Source organism: Protopterus annectens, chromosome 8.part0, assembly GCF_019279795.1.
Source record: "Protopterus annectens isolate FY-2018-M chromosome 8.part0, PAN1.0, whole genome shotgun sequence".
In the NCBI taxonomy this organism is placed as follows: Eukaryota; Metazoa; Chordata; order Ceratodontiformes; family Protopteridae; genus Protopterus; species Protopterus annectens.
In genome coordinates, this window is record NC_056741.1 from 1,914,964,941 (window position 1) to 1,914,989,943 (window position 25,003).

The 25,003-nt window shown below is 40.4% G+C and overlaps 1 protein-coding gene across 1 annotated transcript in view; it reads left to right on the forward strand.

Annotated features, from left to right (window-relative positions):
• The window catches only part of BBS2 (Bardet-Biedl syndrome 2), a 1,992,563-nt gene that overhangs the window by 964,722 nt on the left and 1,002,838 nt on the right, over positions 1 to 25,003 (forward strand). The window contains exon 7 of the mRNA XM_044079541.1: positions 14,826 to 14,912. Coding sequence (XP_043935476.1) covers positions 14,826 to 14,912 — 87 coding nt within the window. The remainder of the gene's footprint in view (positions 1 to 14,825; positions 14,913 to 25,003) is intronic.

Consider the following 25,003-nt stretch of genomic DNA (forward strand, 5'->3'; position numbering starts at 1 on the left):
TTGTGGGAGTGGTGACTAGTTGTTCCATAGCATTTGAGTTTATAAATTCCAGGAACCTTTGGGCTAAGGTGCTGGGGCTTGAGTAATGCTCCCAGTCTATGTTTGGGTAGTTGAAGTCGCCCATTATAATGGTGTTCGGAGAGATCTTAGTGTTCTCCAATGTTTTCAGGAAAGCCGAGTGGGATTCCTTACTTTGAGAGGGTGGTCTGTAGGATGCTATAAACTGAAAAGCAGTCTTGACCACTGTCAGTTGCACATGGATGATCTCCGATACTTCGTGCACTGCCACTAACCTGGAGGTATGGATATCCTTGATAAATATGGAAACTCTCCCTCCTTTTGTGTTTCAGTCTGGGTTTTGGGGCTGAAAAGCATGATATATGAGGTATAACCTGGTAGTGCTGGGGTGCTATCTGGAGCCTTGAACCAGGTTTCTGTCACTGCACAGATATCGATGTTCTCCATACTGAGGAGACCTTTGAGTGCATGCATCTTGAGGTTAAGACTTCTGGCATTTAGCAGCATTACCCTTAGTTTCTTGTTCCTTGTGCTGTCTATGGAGGTGGGTTTGACTTTTGAGCCTTGCCTAAAAAAGGCACTATGGGGGTGGCAAGAGCCTTTGCCAATATCCGAAAGCCCAGGGGTGACAGGTGCAAGCCATCCCTAGTGAAGCAATGTGGCTTGTCGCACATGTCATCCCAGGCTGACAGACACTGGATCCCCTTTGAATGACACCAAAATTTTAGCCAATTGTTAAAATCGATCATTTTGTCTTTATACTGTGGCATCATTCTAGGTGAGGGTAAGATGCTGCTCAAGGTCAGGGTCATACTGGCCTGGGCTACATGATCAGAGCGCTCCTCTATGTCTCCTTTCATGTAGTCGAGGGAGGTACGTCTCAGGTCATTCATGCCAGCATGTACAATGACTGAGTCATATTTGTATTTCCTTTGGAGTGACCTAAGTGCTTGTGTTATGTGGCGGATCCTAGTGCCCGACAGGCAGCTCACTGTGACCTTCTCTTTATTCAGCCTGGTGAGCGGGACGTCAGTGTGTCTGACAATAGAGTCACCTATTACAAGGGTATCAGGTGTGTTATTCAGCCTTAAGGGCTGTGACTGCTTGGCACACTGACTTTGTGTGCTATGTGTTGTACGTGTTTTGTTTTGGGGTAGCGTTTGCTTGGATGTCTGCTTTGGAGGTCTCTCTTGCTTAAGTAGATTTTTATTTAGAGCCTCCGAGTATGTTTTTGTGTTTTTATGTGTTTGGTTCGCTGTTGTGGTGGGACTGTGTGATACTGGAATTATGTTGTGTGAGGTTACCTTCTCCTCCTGACTGGTTACACTAGTTTTGAGATGAGAGAGCTCAGCCTCCAGTTTGGCTATATGGTTGCATCTCTCACATATATTTGAACCTGTTTGGAGGAGGAGAGGGTTGTCCGTGTACATGAGACAGTTGTAACATTGCCTCAAAATTCCCAGATGTTCTTCATCTCACATTGCTGCAGTCCTTACATATGGGTAGTCCGCTGTCCTCGGTCGGCCCGAATACCAAAGTATGAGGCTGACGTCGGTCATGGGCGCTCAGAACTGACATCAGAGCGTCAGGGTATAAAAGCGCATGACCGACGTCATATCCTCAGTCTTTTTTGCCGCATGGTCCGATGCAGAAGCAGCGTTGCAAGTGCCGTTCTGAAATTTTCGTATTCTGAGTTTCAGACCGAATCCAAGTTGGCTAAGTACCCCGTTGGGGAATATTTTTGTTTTTTCTTGCCTCAGTTAATTCCGGATGTCAGAAAAAGTGAATAATTGTATTTCTTGTGGGAAACAGATACCGCATAGGGATTATCACTCTCTTTGTATTCCTTGTTTGGGACCTGAGCATTTGTGCTAGGTTTAATAAGCGCACCATAAAGCGTAGGTTGGATTGCGCTAGGCTTGTCTTTGGTAGCGGTGTAATTATAATATGCCGTCGGATCCTCCAAGAAGCTCAAAGACAAATCTTTAAAAACCAGGCAGGATGAGTCCAGACGCCAGTTCTTTAGAAACTACGGTGGAATCTGTGGATCCGGCCGAGGTTTCGGTTGAGTCTCAGGGGGAGACTTTAATTTTGCAAGATGTGGCCTCTCAGGAGTCAGGTCAGGCTGAGGGGGCCTCTCAGGTTGCTGTTCTCCCTTCCTTGCCTAAGGTGGTTAGGCCTTCTCCTTCTGTTTCCAAGGCTCCTTCCAAAGGCAGGACTGGTTTGCCTTCCACTGGTGTCAGTCCTAGTTCTGCAGGTTCTGTGCCTAAAAAGTACATGCTTAAAATGGCAGAAGATTTGATTACTTTAATTAGAGGTTCTATGCCCCCTCCTGATAAGAGGCCTAGGGTGGAGCCAGAGGTGGAAAGTTTGGATCAGGCTTCAGATGATTCAGAGTCTTCGGCTGAAGACATTCAGGATTTTCCTCCTTATTCTGATTCTGATGCAGAGAATTCCACTCCTTCTGCTTCTCCTCCAGAGGATTTTTCTTTTTCAGAGACACTACATTCTATGAGGGAGCATTTTAAATGGGAAGGTCAGGATTTCTCAGATTCCCGGAAGAGGCTTAGGGAATTCTTGTTTTACCACAACATAGACCCTTGGCTATACCTCCTGTTTTGGATGTTGTTCAAGGCGTTTTCTCGAGGCTTCCCTTAATCCAGATTCTCTGCCTCCTGCCAGTTAAACCGGACAGGTATTACAGGGTGCCTGAGGCTCATAAATATCTGTATAAGAGTCCTAGGGCTGACCCAGAAACTATTAGCCAGGGACCTAAGGGTGTCAGAGCTTCTGTTGTGAAGAATCCAGTTCCTATAGATAAAGAGGCTAGAGCTTTGGATAGATGGGGTAAAAAGGTGTATACCTCTTCTACTTTAGCAATGAGGGCTTTGAATTGCCAGTTTCATATGTTGAAGTATCAGAATTTCCTCCTTACTCAACTAAAGTCTAAAGTGGATGCTTTGGCGGAGGGCATAGAGTGTAAAGAATTACAGGATTTGGTACATGTCTCTGAACAGGTGGGTAAGCATTCTTTGCAATGTGGTTTTGATGCTTTACAGGCTTCTTCCAGGGTGGCTGCCACTGGTTCAGTTCTCCACGCCTGGCTTAAGGATCAGAATTTGTCAGAGCATGTTAAAACTAGAATCTTGGATGCTCCTTTACAGTCTGAAGTTTTGTTTGGTTCCCCTGTGGAGTCGGTCTTGAAGAAAATGGAAGACAAGACTAAGTCCATGCAGACTGTTAAAGATTTTTTGCAGGTGCAGCCTCCAAAGTTTAGTAGGAATTGGCCTACTAAGGGGTGGGCGTATCCTTCTTCTGATTCTCAGTCTAGGGGTAGATCTAGACGTGGTAGGGGCAGAGCTCAGAGTACTTTCAGGCCTAGAACATGGAGTTCACCTGCACAATCTACAGGTGAGGGCAGGGGCCAGTCCTTTCGTAAACAGGCCCAATGACCTGCATTTTCAGCTGCCAGATTCTTCTTGCCTGGCAGCTCCTTTGGGAGGAAAGTTAGCACTCTTCAAGCAAAACTAGCTTTTAGTCACCCAGGACAAATGGGTACTGGACATTATAATCCGAGGCTACAAGTTCTATTTCCATACACTGCCTCCTTTCAAAGGCATGCCAGACGTTCCTCCTCAGCAAAGGGTAGAGGCTCACAAGCAGATTTCTTTACTTCTTCAAATGGGAGCTATACAGCCGGTCCCTCTGTCAGAAGTGGGCCTAGGATTTTATTCTCGCCTGTTTCTAGTACCAAAGAAAGGAAACACGTGGAGACCGATTTTGGATTTATCTATCCTCAACACATACCTGGACATCCCAAAGTTCAAAATGTTGACGTTACAACAGCTTTTACCTCTGTTGGGCAAAGATCACTGGATGGTAACTCTGGATCTCAAAGAGGCTTATCTTCATGTTCCTATCAGGCCCAGTTGCAGGAGGTACCTGTGTTTTCGAGATGGGACTTTACATTATCAGTTCTCTGCATTGTCCTTTGGCTTATCTACTGCGCCCAGGGTGTTCACAAAGGTTCTGGCTCCAGTGATAGCCTTCTTCAGGTTGAGAGGAATACAAATTTATCCTTATTTGGACGATTGCCTGATTCTTGCTCAAGACAAGTACGTACTTCTTCATCATCTACAGTATGTGATGGCAGTGTTAAGGTGCCTAGGGTATACTGTGAACGAAACAAAGTCCAGTCTAGTACCCTCTCAGGAAATGTGCTTTCTGGGTGTGAGACTGAATGCAGCTTCCCAGATGGCTTTTTGACCCCGGACAAGCAAAGGAACCTTACTCTTTACTTCCATCAATTGTCTCTACGGTCCAGGCTGACTGCAAGGACAGTCCTTCAAGCCTTGGGGTTCATGGCATCTTGTATCCTGGTGCTTCCCAATGCCAAACTGCATATGAGGAAGCTTCAATGGTATCTCAAAAATGTATGGACACAACACTGCCAAGATCTGGACACTGTCATTCAAATAATACCTTGCATTCAAAAGGAATTTTTGTGGTGGGCTCAGGAATGTCACCTAAACAAGGGACTCTCTGTGACCCGACCAGAGGCGAGTCAGATTCTAACGACAGATGCCTCGGACAAGGCTTGGGGAGCACACCTCAATGGAAAATGGGTTCAAGACACGTGGCCTGCCAGACTTCAACATTTGCATATCAACTTGAAGGAGATGTTAGCAGTCCAATTTGCATTGATAGCTTTCAAGGATTTACTTCACCCAGGGCAAGTGTTGATTCAAACAGACAACACAACTGTCATGTGGTACATCAACAAGCAAGGGGGAACCCATTTGTACCCTCTTTGCAGGCAAGCGATGATTTTGTGGGAAACTGCTCTCAGTTTACACCTCAATCTTCAGGCAAGGTTTCTACCAGGAGCACAGAACTCCTTAGCAGATGTGTTGAGCAGACAGATAGTGGATCCCCACGAGTGGAAATTGGATCCTCATGTATTTCGAAAGTTGACAGTGTCATGGGGAACTCCAGACATAGATCTGTTCGCTTCTCCGCTAAATTTCCAGTTGCCAAAGTTTTGCACAAAAATATTTCATCCCACAGCTTGGAAGGTGGATGCCCTATCATTCAGTTGGAGCAATCTTCACGTCTATGCCTTTCCACCTCTGCCTCTCCTCCCCAAGGTACTCTTGAAGGTCAGACAAGACAAGCCATCCATGATTCTAATAGCTCCAGATTTGCCTCGACAGCACTGGTACCCACTGCTGAGAAGTTTAGTATGGGAGCCTCCATGGCCTTTGCCTTCGATTCCGCACCTTTTGTCACAGGAGGGCAATCATTTCCTCAATGTCAAGATTCAGTCCCTGCATCTAACAGCCTGGCATATTCTGTTCTAGACCCTGGAGGGTCTCAGCTTCCACAACAAGTTTTGAATGTTATTTTGGAGGCCAGAAGGCCTAGTACAAGGAAAGTTTACGCAGATAAATGGAGGAGGTTTTTTATTTGGAGCAAAGCAAAGGACTTTGATGTTTCCAAGCCTGATTTAGGTATTTCTCTTCAATATCTTACAGATTTATTAGACAAGGGTTTGTCTTTCTCCTCTATAAAGGTTCATGCTGCAGCCATTTCTGCTCACTATGACTGTGACCCTCCATTATTCTCTCATCCTTTGTTTAAGCAATTTCTTAGAGGGGCAAAGAACATAAGACCCCCACGTAGAGCTCCTACTCCTGCTTGGGATCTCAATTTTGTGTTGGAAAAACTTACTTTACCTCCTTTTGAGCCTGCAGCTACTGCCGAGTTAAAGTTTTTGTCCTGGAAGACTGCTTTTTTGTTGGCCATTACGTCTGCAAGAAGGGTTTCTGAATTACAGGCCCTTATGGCAGTTGAACCCTTCTAATTTTCATAAGGATAGGGTATCTTTGCGTACTAATCCTACTTTATGCCTAAAGTGGTTTCTAGTGTGGCCTTAAACCAAACTATTCATTTGCCTACTTTTATGCAGACCCCAAAATAAAGGGGAGAAGATTTTGCACACTTTGGATATTCACAGGCAGTTGCGTTATTATTTGAGCAGAACTAAAGGGTTCAGACAGTCTCAGCAGTTGTTTGTTTCTTTTGCCTTGGGTTCTCAGGGAAAACCTGTTTCAAAACAAACTATTTCTAAGTGGATTGGTTTTGTATTGCTTTCTGTTATTCCATCATGGTAAGGAGATTCCGGCTGGAATCAGGCCTCATTCCACTAGGGCTACTGCCACTTCTACAGCCTTTTTAAGGGGAGTAGCTACTAAAGATATTTTGGAAGCAGCTACTTGGAGTTCAGTGCATACTTTTCTAAACATTACCACCTTCCTCTTTATTCTAAATCTAGGGCTGGATTTGCCACTGCTATATTACAGGGCATTTTGGCAGCTCCCAATGCTTTATGATTTTGCCAACCTCCCTTTACCTCTGCTTTGGGATTCTACCCATATGTAAGGACTGCAGCAATGTGAGATGAAGAACATAGTACAGTTTTGTACCTACCATAAATGTAGATGTTCGAAGATCCACATTGCTGCAGTCCAATTTACCCTCCCTCCTTCCCCTCTACATTTTGGAATGGTTGTATGGTTTGGGTGGTAGCTGTTATTTGTACATGTTTTTTTGGGAAGTATTCTGTTTTTGGTTGTGGCCTTTCTTTTTAGGGCCTTCTGACATCTGGGGCAAGAAAAGACCGAGGATATGACGTTGGTCATGCGCTTTTATACCCTGACGCTCTGATGTCAGTTCTGAGCGCCCATGACCGACGTCAGCCTAATACTTTGGTATTCGGGCCGACCGAGGACAGTGGACTACCCATATGTAAGGACTGCAGCAATGTGGATCTTCGAACATCTACATTTATGGTAGGTACAAAACTGTACTATTCACCAGCTGGACTGGAGAGGAAACCATTGACTGACCTTTGGACATGCTAGAGTAATATAGGGAACTGAATTAAAATGGACCAATAGGGGACAAGGTAATCGTAGAGAGTATAAGAGTAAGTAGTGCTTATGGTTTATTAGTGCTAACTTGTAAGATTACTTATTTGGACCAGTGAGGGGCCTTAGAATGAGAATATGGTGTTTAATTTGAGAGAGCGAGCAGTTCTAAGGGAAAAAGTGAAGAGCAGACTTTCTGGAGCCAGGAATACTTTAAACCCAATTAGGCGGCGCTGCCCGATGTTGCGCTATGGCCCAAGCAAACAATGGCCTCCAAGAAACTTACAAACAGTTCAGAACAGCAAATCTATAACTGAACTTTTTTAAATCTCAGAAAAGTGGGAAAAAAGCAAGATTTTTTTTGTTTTTTTTTTTTTAAGGAAAGCAGAGGTTCACAAGTATCAACAAGTTAGAACAGTGCAGTAAATGACCCCACACTTGAGTGCTAGGCCAGAGACAGATAAAATGCAAGTTTTAAGAAAAAAGATTTTAAAAATAAGTGCAGGCAGGAAATTCAGTAATCAGCTCTAGGTTGTGTTCTAAATACAGTTACCAACACAGAAATCAAGTTTAACAAGCCAGAAAATGCTCAAAAGTGGGCAGCAATGCAGAAAAACTTAACAAATAATCTGAAGCAAAATACTTAAAATCTCAAAAGTGGCTCCTTTCTTCTCTCAGCGTTTTCTCCTTTTGGTGGGTGCTTCACCAACAGCCAACAAGTCCAAAAAGACGCCTAAACCACGAGGCAATCGGGTTTTAAGAGAGGGAGATCAAGGAGTTTGGAATTGACCCAAAATGGCCAATAAAACTACAGTTTCAAGGCAGTAACCACTCCCACAGGGGCAGGCAGGCTGCTCAATGTTTATCACTGCCACTGATGAACACAGAGACTTCCCTTTAGCCAAAGCAAACAATGGCCTCCAAGAAACTTACAAACAGTTCAGAACAGCAAATCTGTAACTGAACTTTTTTTAAATCTCAGAAAAGTGGGAAACAAGCAAGATTTTTTTGTTTTTTTGTTTTTTTTTTTTTAAGGAAAGCAGAGGTTCACAAGTATCAAGTTAGAACAGTGCAGTAAATGACCCCACACTTGAGTGCTAGGCCAGAGACAGATAAAATGCAAGTTTTAAGAAAAAAAAAAAGATTTAAAAAAAAAGTGCAGGCAGGAAATTCAGTTATCAGCTCTAGTTTGTGTTCTAAATACAGTTACCAACACAGAAATCAAGTTTAACAGGCCAGAAAATGCTCAAAAGTAAGCGGCAATGCAGAAAAACCTAACAAATAATCTGAAGCAAAATACTTAAAATCTCAAAATTGGCTCCTTTCTTCTCTCAGCGTTTTCTCCTCTTGGTGGGTGCTTCACCAACAGCCAACAAGTCCAAAAAGACGCCAAAACCACGAGGCATACAAGAGTGGAGGAAGATGCACACAGGTGGATTATATCTTACGTAGAAGGGCCAATCTGAAGGAGATTGGAGACTGTAAAGTGGTGGCAGGGTAAAGTGTAGTTAGGCAGCATAGGATGGTGATTTGTAGGATGACATTGGTGATCGAGAAGAGGAGGATGAGTGTGAGGGCAGCACCAAGGATCAAATGGTGGAAATTGAAAAAGGGTAATTGTGAGGTGATGTTCAGGGAAGAGTTACGACAGACACTTGGTGGCAGTGAAGAGTTACCGAATAGCTGGGTAACTACAGCAGAGCTAGTAAGAGAGATGGCTAGAAGGGTGCTTGGTGTGACATCTGGAAAGAGGAAGGAGGACAAGGAGACCTGGTGGTGGAATGAAGAAGTACAGGAGAGTATACAGAGACAGAGGTTGGCGAAGAAGTGGGATTGTCAAAGAGATGAAGAAAGTAGACAGGAGTATAAGGAGATGAGGTGTATGGCAAAGAGAGAGGTGGCGAAGGCTAAGGATAGGGCGTATGAAGAGGTGTATAAAAGGTTGGACACTAAGGAGGGAGAAAACGACCTGTACCGATTGGCTAGACAGAGGGACCGAGGTAGTAAAGATGTGCAGCAGGTAAGGGTGATTAAGGATAATGAGGGAAACGTACTCACAAGCGAGGAGAGTGTGTTGAGCAGATGGAAAGAGTACTTTGAGGGGTTGATGAATGAAGAGAATGAGGGGGAGAAAAGGTTTGATGATGTGCGGATAGTGAATCATGAAGTGCAGTGGATTAGCAAGGAGGAAGTAAGGATAGCTATGAAGAGGATGAAGAACGGAAAGGCTGTTGGTCCAGATGACATACCTGTGGAAGCATGGAGGTGTTTAGGTGAAATGGCAGTGGAGTTTTTAACTAGATTGTTTAATGAAATCTTGGAAAGTGAGAGGATGCCTGAGGAATGGAGAAAAAGTGTTTTGGTACTGATTTTTAAGAATAAGGGTGATGTGCAGAGCTGTAGTAACTACAGAGGGATTAAACTGATCAGTCACAGGATGAAGTTATGGGAAAGAGTAGTGGAAGCTAGGTTAAGAAGGGAGGTGATGATTAGTGATCAGCAGTATGGTTTCATGCCAGGAAAGAGCACTACAGATGCAATGTTTGCTCTGAGAGTGTTGATGGAGAAGTACAGAGGAGGTCAGGAGTTGCATTGTGTCTTTGTGGATTTAGAGAAAGCATATGACAGGGTGCCTAGAGAGGAGTTGTGGTATTGTATGAGGAAGTCGGGAGTGTCAAAGAAGTATGTAAGAGTGGTACAAGATATGTACGAGGGTAGTGTGACAGCGGTGAGGTCTGTGGTGGGAGTGACGGATGCGTTTAAGGTGGAGGTGGGATTACATCAAGGATCAGCTCTGAGCCCTTTCTTATTTGCAGTGGTGATGGACAGGTTGACAGATGAGATCAGACAGGAGTCCCTATGGACTATGATGATTGCAGATGACATTGTGATCTGTACTGAGAGTAGGGAACAGGTGGAGGAGACCCTGGAGAGGTGGAGATATGCTCTAGAGAGAAGAGGAATGAAGGTCAGCAGGACTAAGACAGAATATATGTGTGTGAAGGAGAGGAAGGATAGGGGAATGGTGAGGATGCAGGGAGTAGAGGTGGTGAAGGTGAATGAGTTTAAGTACTTGGGATCAACAGTTCAGAGTAATGGTGAGTGTGGAAGAGAGGTGAAGAAGAGAGTATAGGCAGGATGGAGTGGATGGGGAAGAGTGTCAGGAGTAATTTGTGACAGACGAGTACCAGTAAGAGTGGAAGGGAAGGTCTACAAGAGGGTAGTGAGACCAGCTATGTTATACGGGTTGGAGACAATGACACTGACAAAAAGGCATGAGTCAGAGCTTGACGTGGCAGAGTTGAAGATGTTAAGATTTGCACTGGGTATGACGAGGATGGACAGGATTAGGAATAAGTATATTAGAGGGTCAGTCCAGGTTGGAAGGTTTGGAGACAAAGCCAGAGGCGCAAGATTACGTTGGTTTGGACATGTGCTGAGGAGGGATGCAGAGTATACTGGGAAAAAGATGCTAAGGATGAAGCTGCCAAGTAACAGGAAAAGAGAAAGGCCTAAGATAAGGTTTATGGATGTGGTAAGAGAGGATATGCAGGTGGTTGGTGTGACAGAGCAAGATGCAGAGGACAGGAGGAAATGGAAACAGTTGATCTGCTGTGGCGACCCCTAACGGGAGCAGCCGAAAGAAGTAGTAGTAGTAGTCTGCCCTCGGTTATTTGGTTCAGAACATAGACACATCCATGCTTGAATGAACAGTAATTAGTTTGAGCTCAATGAATCCAGAATAGTGGCAGTAGTTGTTAGGGATCCTTCTTTGCCAGTCTTTTACACTGACATTCATTACAGTGGAGACAAGATGTGCTTCGGTGTCAGAGGTGCATAGATCTGATCACTGATGACAGGCCGACACTGAAGTTCAAGATTTCAGTTAACAAGTCTTATTTCCATCTTCAGTAGATCACCCTGATAAAAAGCACCTTATTCTATCCTCTGATCTCCCTTAGTGCATGCACTTGCCTCCTCCTATCTTGACTGTTGCAGTGCTTTATATCCAGAGTTAGCTGATACAGAATGTGCATCATGTTTTACAGCTGGTACTGAACTCTACAGCCCAGTTACTTACTGGGATTTGTAAATTCTACCAAATTAAGCCAGTTTTGTGGCATGTGTACTGTGGCAGCCTGTTAAGCAGTGTATAATTTGCAAGGTCCTATTTTTAGTTTACTTTGCCCTACATGGCTTAGCTTGTCCGTACTAACAGGAACTGTTGTCATGGTATAGGCTAACCAAGCCTCTGCATTCCATCTTCCAGGGAGTGCTTAGTAGTGCCTTCATTCCACCTGGAGTTCCTAGGCTTTCAGGGATTTAGTTATGAAAACCCCCTACTTGTGGAATTTGCTGCCACTAGCTGGAGGGATTCACTAACCCTTGCAGGCTTTAAGTGAGAAAAGATCTATTTTTTGAGATGACATATACCTGACTTATCTATATTTCTTGCATTTCAGCTTGCATGTCTGAGGGTTCCTTTGCAGACCTTCATGTTGGTTCTCATACCTTTTATTTGCAGGATTATTCATTGTTAAATAACTCTGTTATGTTGATATTTTGGAGCATATATTCTTTTATCTTAAGTGTTACAATGTGTTATTTTTTGCTTTTCTTGTTTATTTTGTACAGTGCATGGCTACAGATTTAGTGATAGTGTTGTGGTTGTTGCTACTTTGATTTCTGTGAAACAGGGTTTAATAAAATTAATTGCAATTGGGTCCAGTTCATAATAAAAGAGGTAAGAATGGTGGTAAACAAAATGTGTTGTATTTTAGTCTAGGTAAGTGCTCATCAGTGTGTATTGTTATAAACAAAAGCACAAGATTATAGTATTGTCTGTACAGTACTGATCAGTTAACAGACTTCATCAAAATTACTTTATCAGCAAATACCTTTTTGGGTTTGAGTGAAATGGGCGCAAGCCCCTCCCACACTCAATCTTCATGCAGAACCCCATGCTCTGTTACTTAATATGACCTCCTCTTAGGCCACACAACCTCAAGGAAGTTTGTCATTTTCAATGAAATGGCCCACTGATTAATTGTAACCTCGAAGGAATGTACATATTTCCCCACACATGCAGTTATACCTGCCAAAAATTATTTAGCACTTTCTATTATAACTTTAGAAGTCCATTTATTTCCTTGAGAGGCAAAAGGTTTTTAAACACCTTCATTAAATTATCACTTAAGACATAGGCAAGCATACATTAACAGGAAAAAAAAATCATTTTAACATTTTTCCATTTAAATACAATAAACACCACATATATTTTCTTTGCTGCTATCAGTCCAACATTACAAAAAAATTATGAATTCCTGCCTTCCTTTGCACTTCACTCCTCCTCCTGAACATTATTATGCCTGTATTTTTCCCACAATTTCCATTTATTTCTATGTAATTTGCTCCTCTTTTCTAAAGATACCTTTTTCCAGTTCTGTTATCTCTTATAATACTCAATACCTCAAATACAGTTGGTGTAGACTTTGATTTCAGTTTTACTAGTAATTGCTTTTATTTTTTGCAGTCAACAGAATTAAACTTCAATAAGTCTTTACTATGTCTAGGCAATTCATATCCTATATTGTAGCTCAAAGGAAATATTTCCATACATAGAGCCATTTGCTTACCCAATATTTCTGATTGAATATTCGGTAAGGAAATTTTAAAATCTGCCAACTCATTATATTCCCTAAGCGTGTTCACAGTTACCTCTTTTTTTCTCTAGCACACCTCCAGGATTTGCTATCTACTTCAGAAAAAATTCTTTGAAGGCTGCATGCTGTATAAAAATGCCTGTGCAAACACTTCCAAACAAAGATCCTAAACTTTCTGGACTTGATTGCATACTTGGGAATAATATGTACGTCTTCCCATTGTTTTCATGTAAAATGCTTTTCCATTCTCTCTCTATGCCCTAATTATCATTTTTTTTTTAACTGCTATAGCTGTTCTAGATTTAAATAAAACTCTACCAGAGCAGGTCTTTCACTTAAAATTCCCCCATCCCTTTCTCTTTGTCTGTACTCTGAGATCAAGCCCTGATAGGGAAGGCAGTCTCTAACCTGCAGTCCAAATGTCTTCTTGGCCTCATCTCACTCTGTTACCTTTCCCGCTTGAGTTGTTTGCTCCCAGTGTCTTGGTTCCTTTGACCATGTTTCTCCAGTAAATTCGAACCCCCTCTTGTCTACTTTCTCTCCTCCTCCTTGCAGTCATCCCTATTGACAAAATCTCCATTCTACATTCTTGTATTGGCTTAGTTCTTAGAATACTTTCTGCTAGTTTATGAATATATTATATAATATATATATATATATATATATATATATATATATATGTGTGTGTGTGTATAAAATGTTCTGTATGGTTGCTTTCCTTAAGGATTTGCATTCAAAACCGTACTCTTTCTTTATTTCTTCAACTTCCCCCTTGCTTTATCCTCATCTCTTTCTACTTTGAATTATAGCTTTTGCTTGTGTTATGTAAATGAGCCTTAACTGTGTACCTCTAAAATATCCTGTCAAGTCATGTAAACCTAAACTACTTTGTTCTATTGGAAGAACCAACTTATTTCACTTTAACGTCTTACCTTCTTTCCCTCCCAGATAAATTCCTTTGATTCTTTAGTAATTATTGTCCACAACTTCTCCCTGGGTTGATAAAAGTATGCCTGACCCATATAAACGACTAAAGGGGTTAAAAACATGTTCACTGCTTGTATCTTACTATCCAAATCTATAAATTAGAGTTTCCAGTTTCGCATTTTTTTTTTTTAAGATCTTTTGCTTAGTCTCTTCCCACATCATCTTAACCGCTGCAGCAGAAGCCTTTGCAATCCATACTCCTAAATATTTCTTATCATATCCCCATAAATATTTATGTATTTATTTTATTTATTTAACATTTGTTTACTGGGAAAGTCCGACTTGGAATGAAGCCAGTTTTCAGCGGAGGCCTGGGGAGAAATGCTCCAGATGCATGTCTTTACAATGGGTATTGCAGAACCAGCTTGTGTGTATGTACATAATTTACGGCTAAAGCCTTTGTTTTATCTTCATTAATTTTATATCCCCAAAAGACTTGAAGCTGTCTCAAAATATTCCACATCACTGAGATGCCCTTTTCCGGATTTATCCGGTACAAAATAATATAATCTGCAAATAAAGCCAACTTTTGTTGATTACCATACCAATGATATCCTTGTCCCTTATTTTCTTTACAGTGGCTCTAAATATAAAACAAATAAGGGGGAAAGAAGACACCCCTGCCTGATTCCTGTGTTCAAACACAGCATATTTGTGAGGAACCCTTCCACTTTAATTCTTTCTTCCGATCTTTCATATATCCTCCTAATTAACATTATTGCATCAGGGAATATAAATGATTCGATTGCCCTACTCAAAAAAAAAATCCCAGCTTAATTGTCAAATGCTTTCTCTGCATCAAGACCCACCAACAACAGAGGTATTTTCTTGCATTTTTGCTTCCCCTTGGATCATCATTGTTCTGTTAATGTTGTCAAATGTTTCCCTCCCTGCCATAAAACCACACTGATCCATATCTGTCAATTCTGGCAGCAACTTTGCCATTCTTTTAACTAGTAGAGACATGAACACTTTATTGTCATAGATAAAAATTGTAATGGGTTTATAAGACAATGAAAGATTTTAGTAAGTGTGTAACAGCTTGCTCATATGTTGTACTGACTGTTTAATGCACTTCTAGATGCATTATTGTCACCTATGACTTCAGTGTTTCTTTTATACTAAACATATTAACATGTTGGCATCATAGTTATTTTCATACCATTAAACTGCAGAGCCATTTGTTTTAACCTTTTCTTCCACAAAATATTTTTTTCTTGTTATACAGTCTAAAAACCATGCATTGAGCATCCATGCATTTGATCTGAACTCTGATGGTGTTTGTGAGTTAATCACAGGCTGGTCTAATGGAAAGGTAAGGGAAAATACATTTTTAAATTCTTAATTTATCATCAGTTGTTTATTATTTAAGTTGTTTTTCACAATGAAATGTAATCTTTATATATAATTTTTTTCTTTTTGTCTTTGCATTAGTGAAGCACTGTGTTTATATATATATATATATATATATATATATATAAGAAATGAATAAATATGTAAGACAGTCTTAGTAAGGCTAGTTGCTACTTTGGACAATGCTGTTATGTGGCATCCCACCCCATATTAAAAAAAAAGTTCTTGAAGATGACCAAAAAAAAAAAAGTGGAAACTAACCTTTTTCAAAATATTTGTTAAACTGTAGCCCAGACCTGTATAAAAGCTTTTGGATAGCACTTTCAAAAATTTGGGACTAACTGACATCTCTTCTTACCTGCTGATTATATCTCTAAAGGCTCATGGCCAGGATAGCCACCCACTTCAATTTTAGTGTCTGACTGAGTCCAGAAAATTACTGTAGGCAGCAAGAAAAGGCTTCCATTGAAACCCATAAAGACATTCAATCAATTTGCATTTTAATTAGTTTATTCCTTGTACTTTAACTTACAGCATGCGTTTATATAAATTAATTAAAAAATTCAAGAATATTTTCCATTGTTATCTGCATTCATTATACGTTTCCTCTTAACTTTAATATTAGTCTTTACATTATGCCTTAATATTTTTCATTACCCAGAAACCTTCTCATAACACATCACCTTGACCACTGTTTTTGTATGTTTTGATTCCAAATATGCCATTTATTTTTATGTATTTTACTTCTTCCATCCTTTAAATATCTCAACTCCATTTTTGTAGTACTTAATATCCTCTAAAGTTTATTTAATCTTTGATTTCAATTTTTTCATTTTTGCTATATTAGCTGTCAACACCATTAAACTGAAGACATTACTTCATCTTAACACGTCTAACCATAAACACCAACTCAAAAATATCATCTTTGTCCCCCCCCCAACATTTGTATCAAAGCATTGTGTAAGGAGTGTTTAAAATCAGTCAATACTGTGCTTTCCCAAAATACATTTTCCAGTTTCCTCTCTCTTCTTCACATCTCTAGTACTTACCCCCTACTTGGGGGAAAGAGCCTTTGAAGTCTAATCTGTGTATAAAATACTGTTTGGACTTTGTTGCATATTCGGGTACCATACAAATTTCTGCCCATTGTTTCTTCATAATATGTCTATTTTCTTTTCCTAATTATGTGTAAGCACCTTTATTTGATTTTTGTAGTCATGCAAAATCTTACATGCACTGCTTAGTATCCTCTGTGTTAAACACCACATCTGTTCTTACCTTCAGTAGAAAATCCACTAGGACTGGGTCTACACCTGTCTTCATCTGTTTTCTTCTATCAATCCCTGATGTGTGGGCAACATTTCCTAACATGGAAGTCACTTACCTGCTTAGCTTCCTTCCATTCTATTACTTTTTTTCCTCACAATGAATATGTTCCAAGTACCTTGGTTCCTTAGCTAATTTCCTCCAGTTACTTCCAGCCACCTCCTGCTTAATTTGTGTAACTTTACCATTGCACATCTTTAAAGGAAGAATGTCCTCACTCAATTCCTGTACTGCTTTAGTCTTTATAGGTTAGTACTTGGCTTAACTGCCCTTATAACATTTTCTTCCATTTTATAACTCTAATATTCTGTATGGTTGTTACTCTTGTCCTTAATGGGTTTGCATCTAAAATAGTAATACCTCTGTATCCCACATACGTTCTCTTTGTACCCGATCATCTTTTTTTCCATTTTATTCTGTAGTTCTCAGCTTATATCAGATAAACCTCATTTATATGCTCTTAAAATGTAATATAATTCTGGTAGTATTAATTTCCCTTGCTCCATAAGGAGAATCAACTTATCCAATTTAATTCTTAACTCTCTTCTCCTCCCAAATGCATTTTTAGTTCCTTCATAAACTGTCATCCAAACATATCTGGCTGATAAAAATATGCCTGGTCAATATATATAACCAAAAGAACTATAAACATTTTTGCTGCCTCTGCTTTTTATATAAATCCATGATCATAATCTTCTGGTCTCATAATTTTTCTTAATAACTCCTCATGCTTAGTCTTTTTTCACATGTGTTTAACTGTCATGACTGACTCTTTTGTAACCCATATTACTAAGTATTCCATTTTGTCACACCCTCTTGTTCACTCTCTAGACTAAGATCAAGTATACTGAATGTGTAGTAATGCAGTATGGATACTGCTTGAACCAGCTCATGTGTAGGCACAAAATGTGCAGTTATTGCCTTTGTTTTATTTTTATTTATTATTTATCCCCAAAAATGTCTGACAGTGTTTCAAAATATTTTACAGAACTGGAATATCCTGTTTTTTGGGTCTGTCAAATACAATATAATATCATCCTGGAAGAGGGATGTTTTGGCTTGATTACCATACCATTTTATCTCAGTTTGTACCTGTATCCTTCCAACCTTGCCCATCCCTTACTTTCTCATACCTCCCTTCCAGCCCTACAATCTCCTTCTATTACCAAGCTATATTCCATCTATTTTACATTATCATTGTTCAACATATAAGAACTGACTGCCCACAGACAAATAACTATCTAAATAGCAACTATTCTTCATCTTGGAATGTTTGGTGTGTTCCACTAGGTTATTATAAACATGTTTTCAAACTTATTACTGTTAACTATGTGATATTTTTGATTGGCATTCTTATTTTACTATTGTAAATATTTTTCTTTGTATTTGCATTTGTAGTTTTACTTGTATTTTGTATTTTATTTGTATTTTGTAGTGTGGAGTTTTTTTCTCTGGGCCTCCACTGAAAACGGGCTGTCTGGGCCCAGTGGACTTCCCCGGTCATCAAACTGGAAATAAATAAATAAATTTGTGAGTTCTATTTTTCTTGCTTAAACCTCCAAATGTAACGAAAATAGTAGAGGGGGAAAGGAGATATTCCTGCCTGTTCCCCTGCTCAGACTTATTTTGCCTGATAGTACCTGTCCTACCTTTATTCTCACCTCTGATCATTCATATATTCTTATTTAATGTATTGTTTTAGTGGAAATGCAAGCATGCTGTTATTGCTTCACAAGTGATATCCCAACAGACCCTTTTGAATGTTTTCTAATGCATCCAAGTTCATAGCAATAATGGCATTTTTATGTTCCAATTCCCTCTGAATAGTCATTGTTCTATTAATATTGTTAAACATCTGTAATCTTGCCACAAAACTACATTGATCAATGTCTTCCAATTTTGGTAGCATCTTTGCTGTTCTCATAGAAAATACAGCTGTAAACACTTTATAATTGTGATTTAAAATAGAAATTGGACCGTCTAGCACTTGGTCTGTGACACCTTTACCCTCTTTCAACAATATTGATACCATTGCTTTCCCCATGGATATCAACACTTTTCCCCTTTCAGTATATTATTAAACAATGCCTTCCAAGTCTTTAGCAGTTACTTTCCTTTCAAACTACTGACTTCTATAAGAATGTCATATGTTCCCATGGATTTCTTTGTGGACACTTTCCCCCTTTCAGTATATTATTAAGCAATGCCTTCCAAGTCTTTAGCAGTTACTTTCCTTTCAAACTACTGACTTCTATAGGAATGTCAGATGTTCCCATGGTTTTATTTGTGGACACTTTTCCCCTTTCAGTATATTATTAAACAATGCCTTCCAAGTCTTTAGCAGTTACTTTCCTTTCAAACTGCTGACTTCTATAGGAATGTAATTTGTTCCCATGGATTTCTTTGTGGAGTGACTATACACACAGTTTTTATTTATTGTCTGACTATCCTATCAACATTTCTAACCTCTTCTTCCGCTAACACTGGCAAATCTAAATCTTTCATAAGCATTTTTATTTGCACCTTATCCTGTTTATCAGCTTTTATTAATGTTTATAAAATTCCAAAATATTTCCACTACTTCTTCAGGATCTCCAGTTACACTTCTTGTCATGGGATCATTAAGATTTGCTACTAGTCTGTTTTCTGTTGCTTTAGTTGTTGCACAGTTTCTGTGCTGTGGGATTGTCACAAAATAGCTGCTTAACAGCAGTTTCTCTGAACTCATGTATATTACCTAAATGCTTATTTTTCTCTCACAAAAATATGTATAACACTGAAAATGTTATCATCAGGGACTTTTCAGATACCAACAGGGAACACAGTAGGTGTATCTAAATAATTTGCCTCAAGGACATTGCAACATTTCCTTGATGCCATGCTACAGCATGTGTGGGAGCATACTTTTTCTCCATGTTCAGTAAAGGAAAGAGGCAACACCATACTGGTGTTTTATGATATAGCCAAGTTTACTGAGAGACACTGACTGCACACGCTTTGCATTAAAGGAAAGGTCTCACCTAGGGGAGCAGGGACAATCATACCTCTCAACTGTCCAGATTTTTGCCTCATATTTTTGGTCTGTTCCACATAAAATTTGTGGTTTTCTGGCCAATTACTGAGGATTGCCATGCAGTTTTCCACCGGGACATCTTATTGGTGATACTGGATGTGCCCTGCATACATGGATGATGATACTACGGACTATGGCAGAGCATGCATACAACACTGCCATGCCACAGACCCAAGTTATTACTGAAAGTGGGTTTAGACTGCTAAAGGCCTGCTTCTGCAGTCTAGATGTGTTTGGTGGTGTGCTGCAGTGTCAACCTTGAAAGTGCAGAGCCCACAAATAACATTGATATAAGTCACACTTCTCTAATTGGCCTGCATCCTAATGTAGGAATTCAACTCTGTAAATATCTACATATAAAAGCACTGTACTCTTCAGCTTTTTTGCTTCTCCTCCTTTTTTCCTCCACTACCTACTTTCCTTCTCATCCTACTCACTTAATACAACTGACATCCTACTGCTATAATTTTTCTTTTTAATATTTAAATTTCAGGTTCATCATTCATATTGCCTCAGTGGCATATGGGTTCTATGCCTGCACAAACTCCTACACTGGCAGCTCTGTGACAGAGGATTGACTAAGCCCTTCCCATCATGGGATTTCTAACCCTTTTACAGACAACATTATTCAGCCTTTTGTACAAGCTGTAGGACTCTTATAATTACATCTTCTCAGCATCCTACATTATAGCTTCATAGGTGTCTACTAGGCTAATGACCACAAGGGCATTTTTAAATCTAGTCATGCATCCCATATTGCTGACTGCTTGTCATACCCTTGATAAGTGTAAGCCAGGGGATTGGGAATTGAAACATTTATAAGCCATGGTGTGGCAGATGAACCATTTACAGGTTGCAAGTGACCGTTAGAGATATAGTTGTCAAACTAGGGATGAATTTCCTGTTCCCCATCTAGTTGTCCAAGTTACACTTGACTTGGGTTTGTGAGGTACTCTGCTTCACATGGACAAGGGAGCATATTCCATAGAAGGGATAGTCTCTGGGATACATAGGTGTCTCTCCAGCAGGTCCAGTTTATATCACAGGCAATAATTAAGTCTTTAGATCAGGTAATTCTAGTGCTATTTGTTTTGCGGATATGCAGGAGGTCCATCAGGGCAGGGTCCGATAACGCCTTGTATGCTAGGCATGTATCTCCCCTCAACAGCCTGTAGGAGACAGAATACAGGGATAAAGCCTTGAGGCAGTCTGCATAGGACATATTAGTTTCACCCTGTGTTCTTTTTGTGAGGAACCTCTGTAGACTTTCCAGTTGCTGGATGTGCCTGGCTAGCTATGTACCAAAGGGGACATTGTACTTAATGACAAGTCTGATGAATGCCAAATACAATGGAACGATGACTTTCTTGGACCTAGATGCCATACTTTTGTTTATAAGTTGCACAACATAGAAAGATTTTCAAAGTACTGTAGACGTGATGGTCAAAGGCTAGATTACTGTCTGTGAGTGTGTCCCCCGGTGTGACGACCCACCACTGGACCAGTAATCAAGGAGCCTCAATCTTCACCACTGGTAACAGTGGGGGGCAAACACTGGGAGGATAACAAGTACACACACACTATTTCCAGATGCAACTCTCTGCATCAAGTGCAATTTCCCTTAGCACACAGAGACCACAGTCAGTTCGGGGCTGGTTTCTCCCCATCCCCAATAAGACACCCCACTGGCACAGCTATAGAGTTGAGATCTCAGCTGAGTGGCCAAGCCAAGACCTCCAGCACCCTCTCTGTCCAAACAGTGCTTCGTGTCCCTGCCCACATAGCTGACACACACACTCTTTGAGGTTTGATTTACACACACAACTGGGAAAGGCTGGCACACGTTTACTAGCTATGCCCCCTTTTGCCCAGACTATAAGGTAGTTATCACTGCTACCAGCCAGCTCCTTATAAGCTACTTTAAGGCCCTTAACAAAGGGTGTCCAATCTTACTGTGTAATATTAACATTAATACAAATGGTAGTCTGACCAAGAGCAAGGATATTAGGAGTGGCCCACACAGTGTCACCAAATAAATGTGCAAGTACTTTCAAAACTGAAATATCTTTTCACAGATTGGTCACTATAAAAGGTTTAAATATATTTAATAAATAATAAAAGAACAAGACAATATTTACTATATATTCACAGTGACTTCAGAGTTCACAGAATCACAGGACATATTTAAAACAACACTAAAGGGCAATCTCAAATAAAGAAAGTAAATATCTAAACTAAGCTTCACTGTATTCTTGACTGTATCTAAGATAATTACTGTACCCTAGTTAACTTACTTAAGAGCAAGGCAGATGTTGTGGTAAATGGTTCTTGTCAGGTCCAAGACCAAATACAGAATGCTGTGTCTGTCTAAGAGACTTCTCATCTTAATATCTCACATATTACTGCTGGGATAGGTTGCAGAATGACATCATTTCTTACTTGTGAAAATACATAGCCCTCAAATCTTTGGCAGATGCTGGAAGTCATAAAACAATTGCATTCCTTCACATTTCAAAACTAGTAATTAGTTCACCCTGAAGACAATACAGAATGCTTCTTAGCACAGACTCTGTTTCTAGCTCATTGAAAACTGAAAAATACCATATTTTATTGCATAGCTATAAAGAAATTTAAAGTCAACTATTTTTCTGAAGTTAACCTCATGAAATCTCGTTTCCACTGATAAAATATATACATTTAAACAGTTACAATAGTGTATGTACATTTCTGTTCTATTCCAGTAGGACGCACTGTGGATACATTTCAAGCACAAGCACTCTACAAACACATGTGCAGAGCAGTCTGATATACACATTACATAAAGTTCTAATAAATCTATAACACAAGCATCTTATATAAATCATTTTGATATTCACCAATGACATATAATTATTTACAAAATTCCAGATAGCTGTGCTTGACAGTAACTACCTTTGTCACACCTGGTCCCTGACTACTTGGTCAACTCTTAGGGGTATGTTGTCAATATGGTAGTTACCAGGGGTGGGTGACTTCCCAAAGGATACTATTACGCATTTCTTGGCATTTAGTTTTAGTCCATGGCTCTAACACCTGATATTTGTCTGTGTCAGCCCTTCTTGAAGAACATTTGTCAGTGGGGGAGTCTGTGACTGCTCTTAATTTACAATAATCTGCAAATGTAGTCAGTCAGAGGCCATTGACATTGGCCTTGATTTCAGAGAAGTAAATGCAAAAAAGGAGCAGTCCCAGGACCGATCCCTGAAAGACTCCATTTGTGACTGGCCTCTTTGTAGAGGTGGACTTCCCAATTTTAAATTCCTGTGTACTGACTGTGGGTCAGCTGGCTATCTACCAGGGGACATAGGGTTTATACCCAACCTCTTGAGTTTGTCAACAGTGCCAGAGTGGGTTATTGTGTCTAATGCCTTGGCAAGGTCAAGGTAGCCGGTGTGCACCATTTGCCCTCATCCATTGCTTTGGTAACCTTCTCAAAGAAAGCCACTATGTTGACTAGGCATGACCTGCCCTTGATGAAACCAAATTGGGTTGGGTCCAGTGTTTGGAGGTTTACTGTGTTATTGTTTATCATTTACATGATTCTTTTCATGGCTTTGCATATGAGACTAGTGAGACTTATGAGACTTATGGGGCTGTGGTTTACAGGGTCTGCAGATGGTCCACCTTTGTGCAGCGAGATTACTGTTGCTGTTCTCCAGTGAAGCATGAAGGCTGTTTGGAGGCTACAGTTAAATAACAATTCCAGAGGGCTTGATAGGTCATGTGTCATGCTATTTAGAAGGCATCCTGGGATATTGTCTGGGCCCATTGATGTAGTGTTTTTGGCCTCAGAGAAGGCATCAAGGACCTGCTCTTTAGTGATAGTAGAGGGGAGTTATATTTGGTATTTCCTGAGGGGAGGTTGAGGGGAAAGAGGGGTAAAGTAGGAGCTGAATTTATGGACCAGGAGATTTGCTGTATCTTTTGGCTCAGTATAGATGGCTCCATTAACAATGAGATGGCTCCATTACCAATGAACTCTGCACACAATTGTGCATTGCATTTGAGGGTGTGGAAATAGCTAAAGAAGGCCTTGTGTTTGACCTTGGCTTGGGAGGCTAAATTTGCCTTTGGTAGACTTTTTGTCTTCTCAGTTGTTTGATGTGATGTTCTCAATTTTTGTCCTCTCCTCAATCTTTGGGTCCAGATCTGATCTTCATATCTGACTTAGCCATGTGAAAGCTTGTGACAATCACAAAACCTCTCGAGCCACTGCCTTACCCACAATACACCTCCCTCAATTACATCAGATCTCGTTTGCCACTTCCAGTGAAAGACGTGGTTCTTCTTTGTGCTCTCGAGAGACTTAAAGTTAAGTGTTTTGTTGTTATTTACTTCTGCCTTTTCCTCTGTCTTTCTTAAAATCTATCTTACAAATAACTTTGTTCTTTCTCTTGTCCTTATATTTACATTTTCTGTTCTGTCCTAAGTACTTCCCTCCCTCATTACACTTCAGTGTATTTTCTTACTACCATTGTTGGTAGATCTTACCCTTTAGTTCTTTCCTGTATGTATGTATGTATGTATATATATATATATATATATATATATATATATGTATTTGTATATGTATAAAATGTGTGTGTGTGTGTTTATATATATCTCCAGTCCAGCTGGTGAATCTGGGAATCTTGAGGCAATGTTACAACTGCCTTATGTACACAGGTCACCCTCTCCTCCTCCCAACAAGCTCAAATATATTTGAGAGATGCAACTATATAGCCAAACTGGAGGCTGAGCTCTCTCAACCCAGTTCTGGCACAGTCAGTCAGGAGGAGAAGGTAACCACACACACACACCACAAATCCAGTCTCACATAGACCTATCGCAACAGCAAACCAAACACACAAACACACAAAAACATACTCGGAGGCGCTAAATAAAACTCTGCCCAAGCAGCAGAGACCTCCAAAGCAAACATCCAAGCAACCGCTACCCCACAATACCCACGTATCACATAATTCACAAAGTCAGTGTGCCACACAGTCACAGCCCTTAAGGCTAAACAACACACCTAATACACTTGTAATAGGTGACTCTATTGTCAGACACACTGACGTCCCACTCACCAGACTGAACAAGAAGGTCACTGTAAGCTGCCTGTCGGGTGCCAGGATCCGCCACATAACACAAGCAATCAGGTCACTCCAAAGCAAGTACAAATATGACTCCATCATTGTCCATGCTGGTGTGAATGACCTGAGATGTACCTCCCTGGACTACATGAAAAGAGACATAGAGAAGCTCTCTGATCGTGTAGCCCAGGCCAGTATAACCCTGACCTTGAGTAGCATCTTACCCTCACCAAGAATGATGCCACAATATAAAGACAAAATTATCAGTTTTAACAATTGGCTAAAGTATTGGTGTCATTTAATGGGGATCCAGTGTCTGTCAGCCTGGGATGACATACTCGACAAGCCACGTTGCTTCGCTAGGGACAGTTTGCACCTGTAACCCCTGGGCTTTCAAATACTGGCTAAGGCTCTTGCAACCCCCATAATGCCTTTTTTAGGCAAGGCTCAAAACACAAATCCATCTCCATAGACAACACAAGGAAAAAGAAACTAAGGGTAATGCTGCTCAATGCCAGAAGTCTAAACCTCAAGATGCAC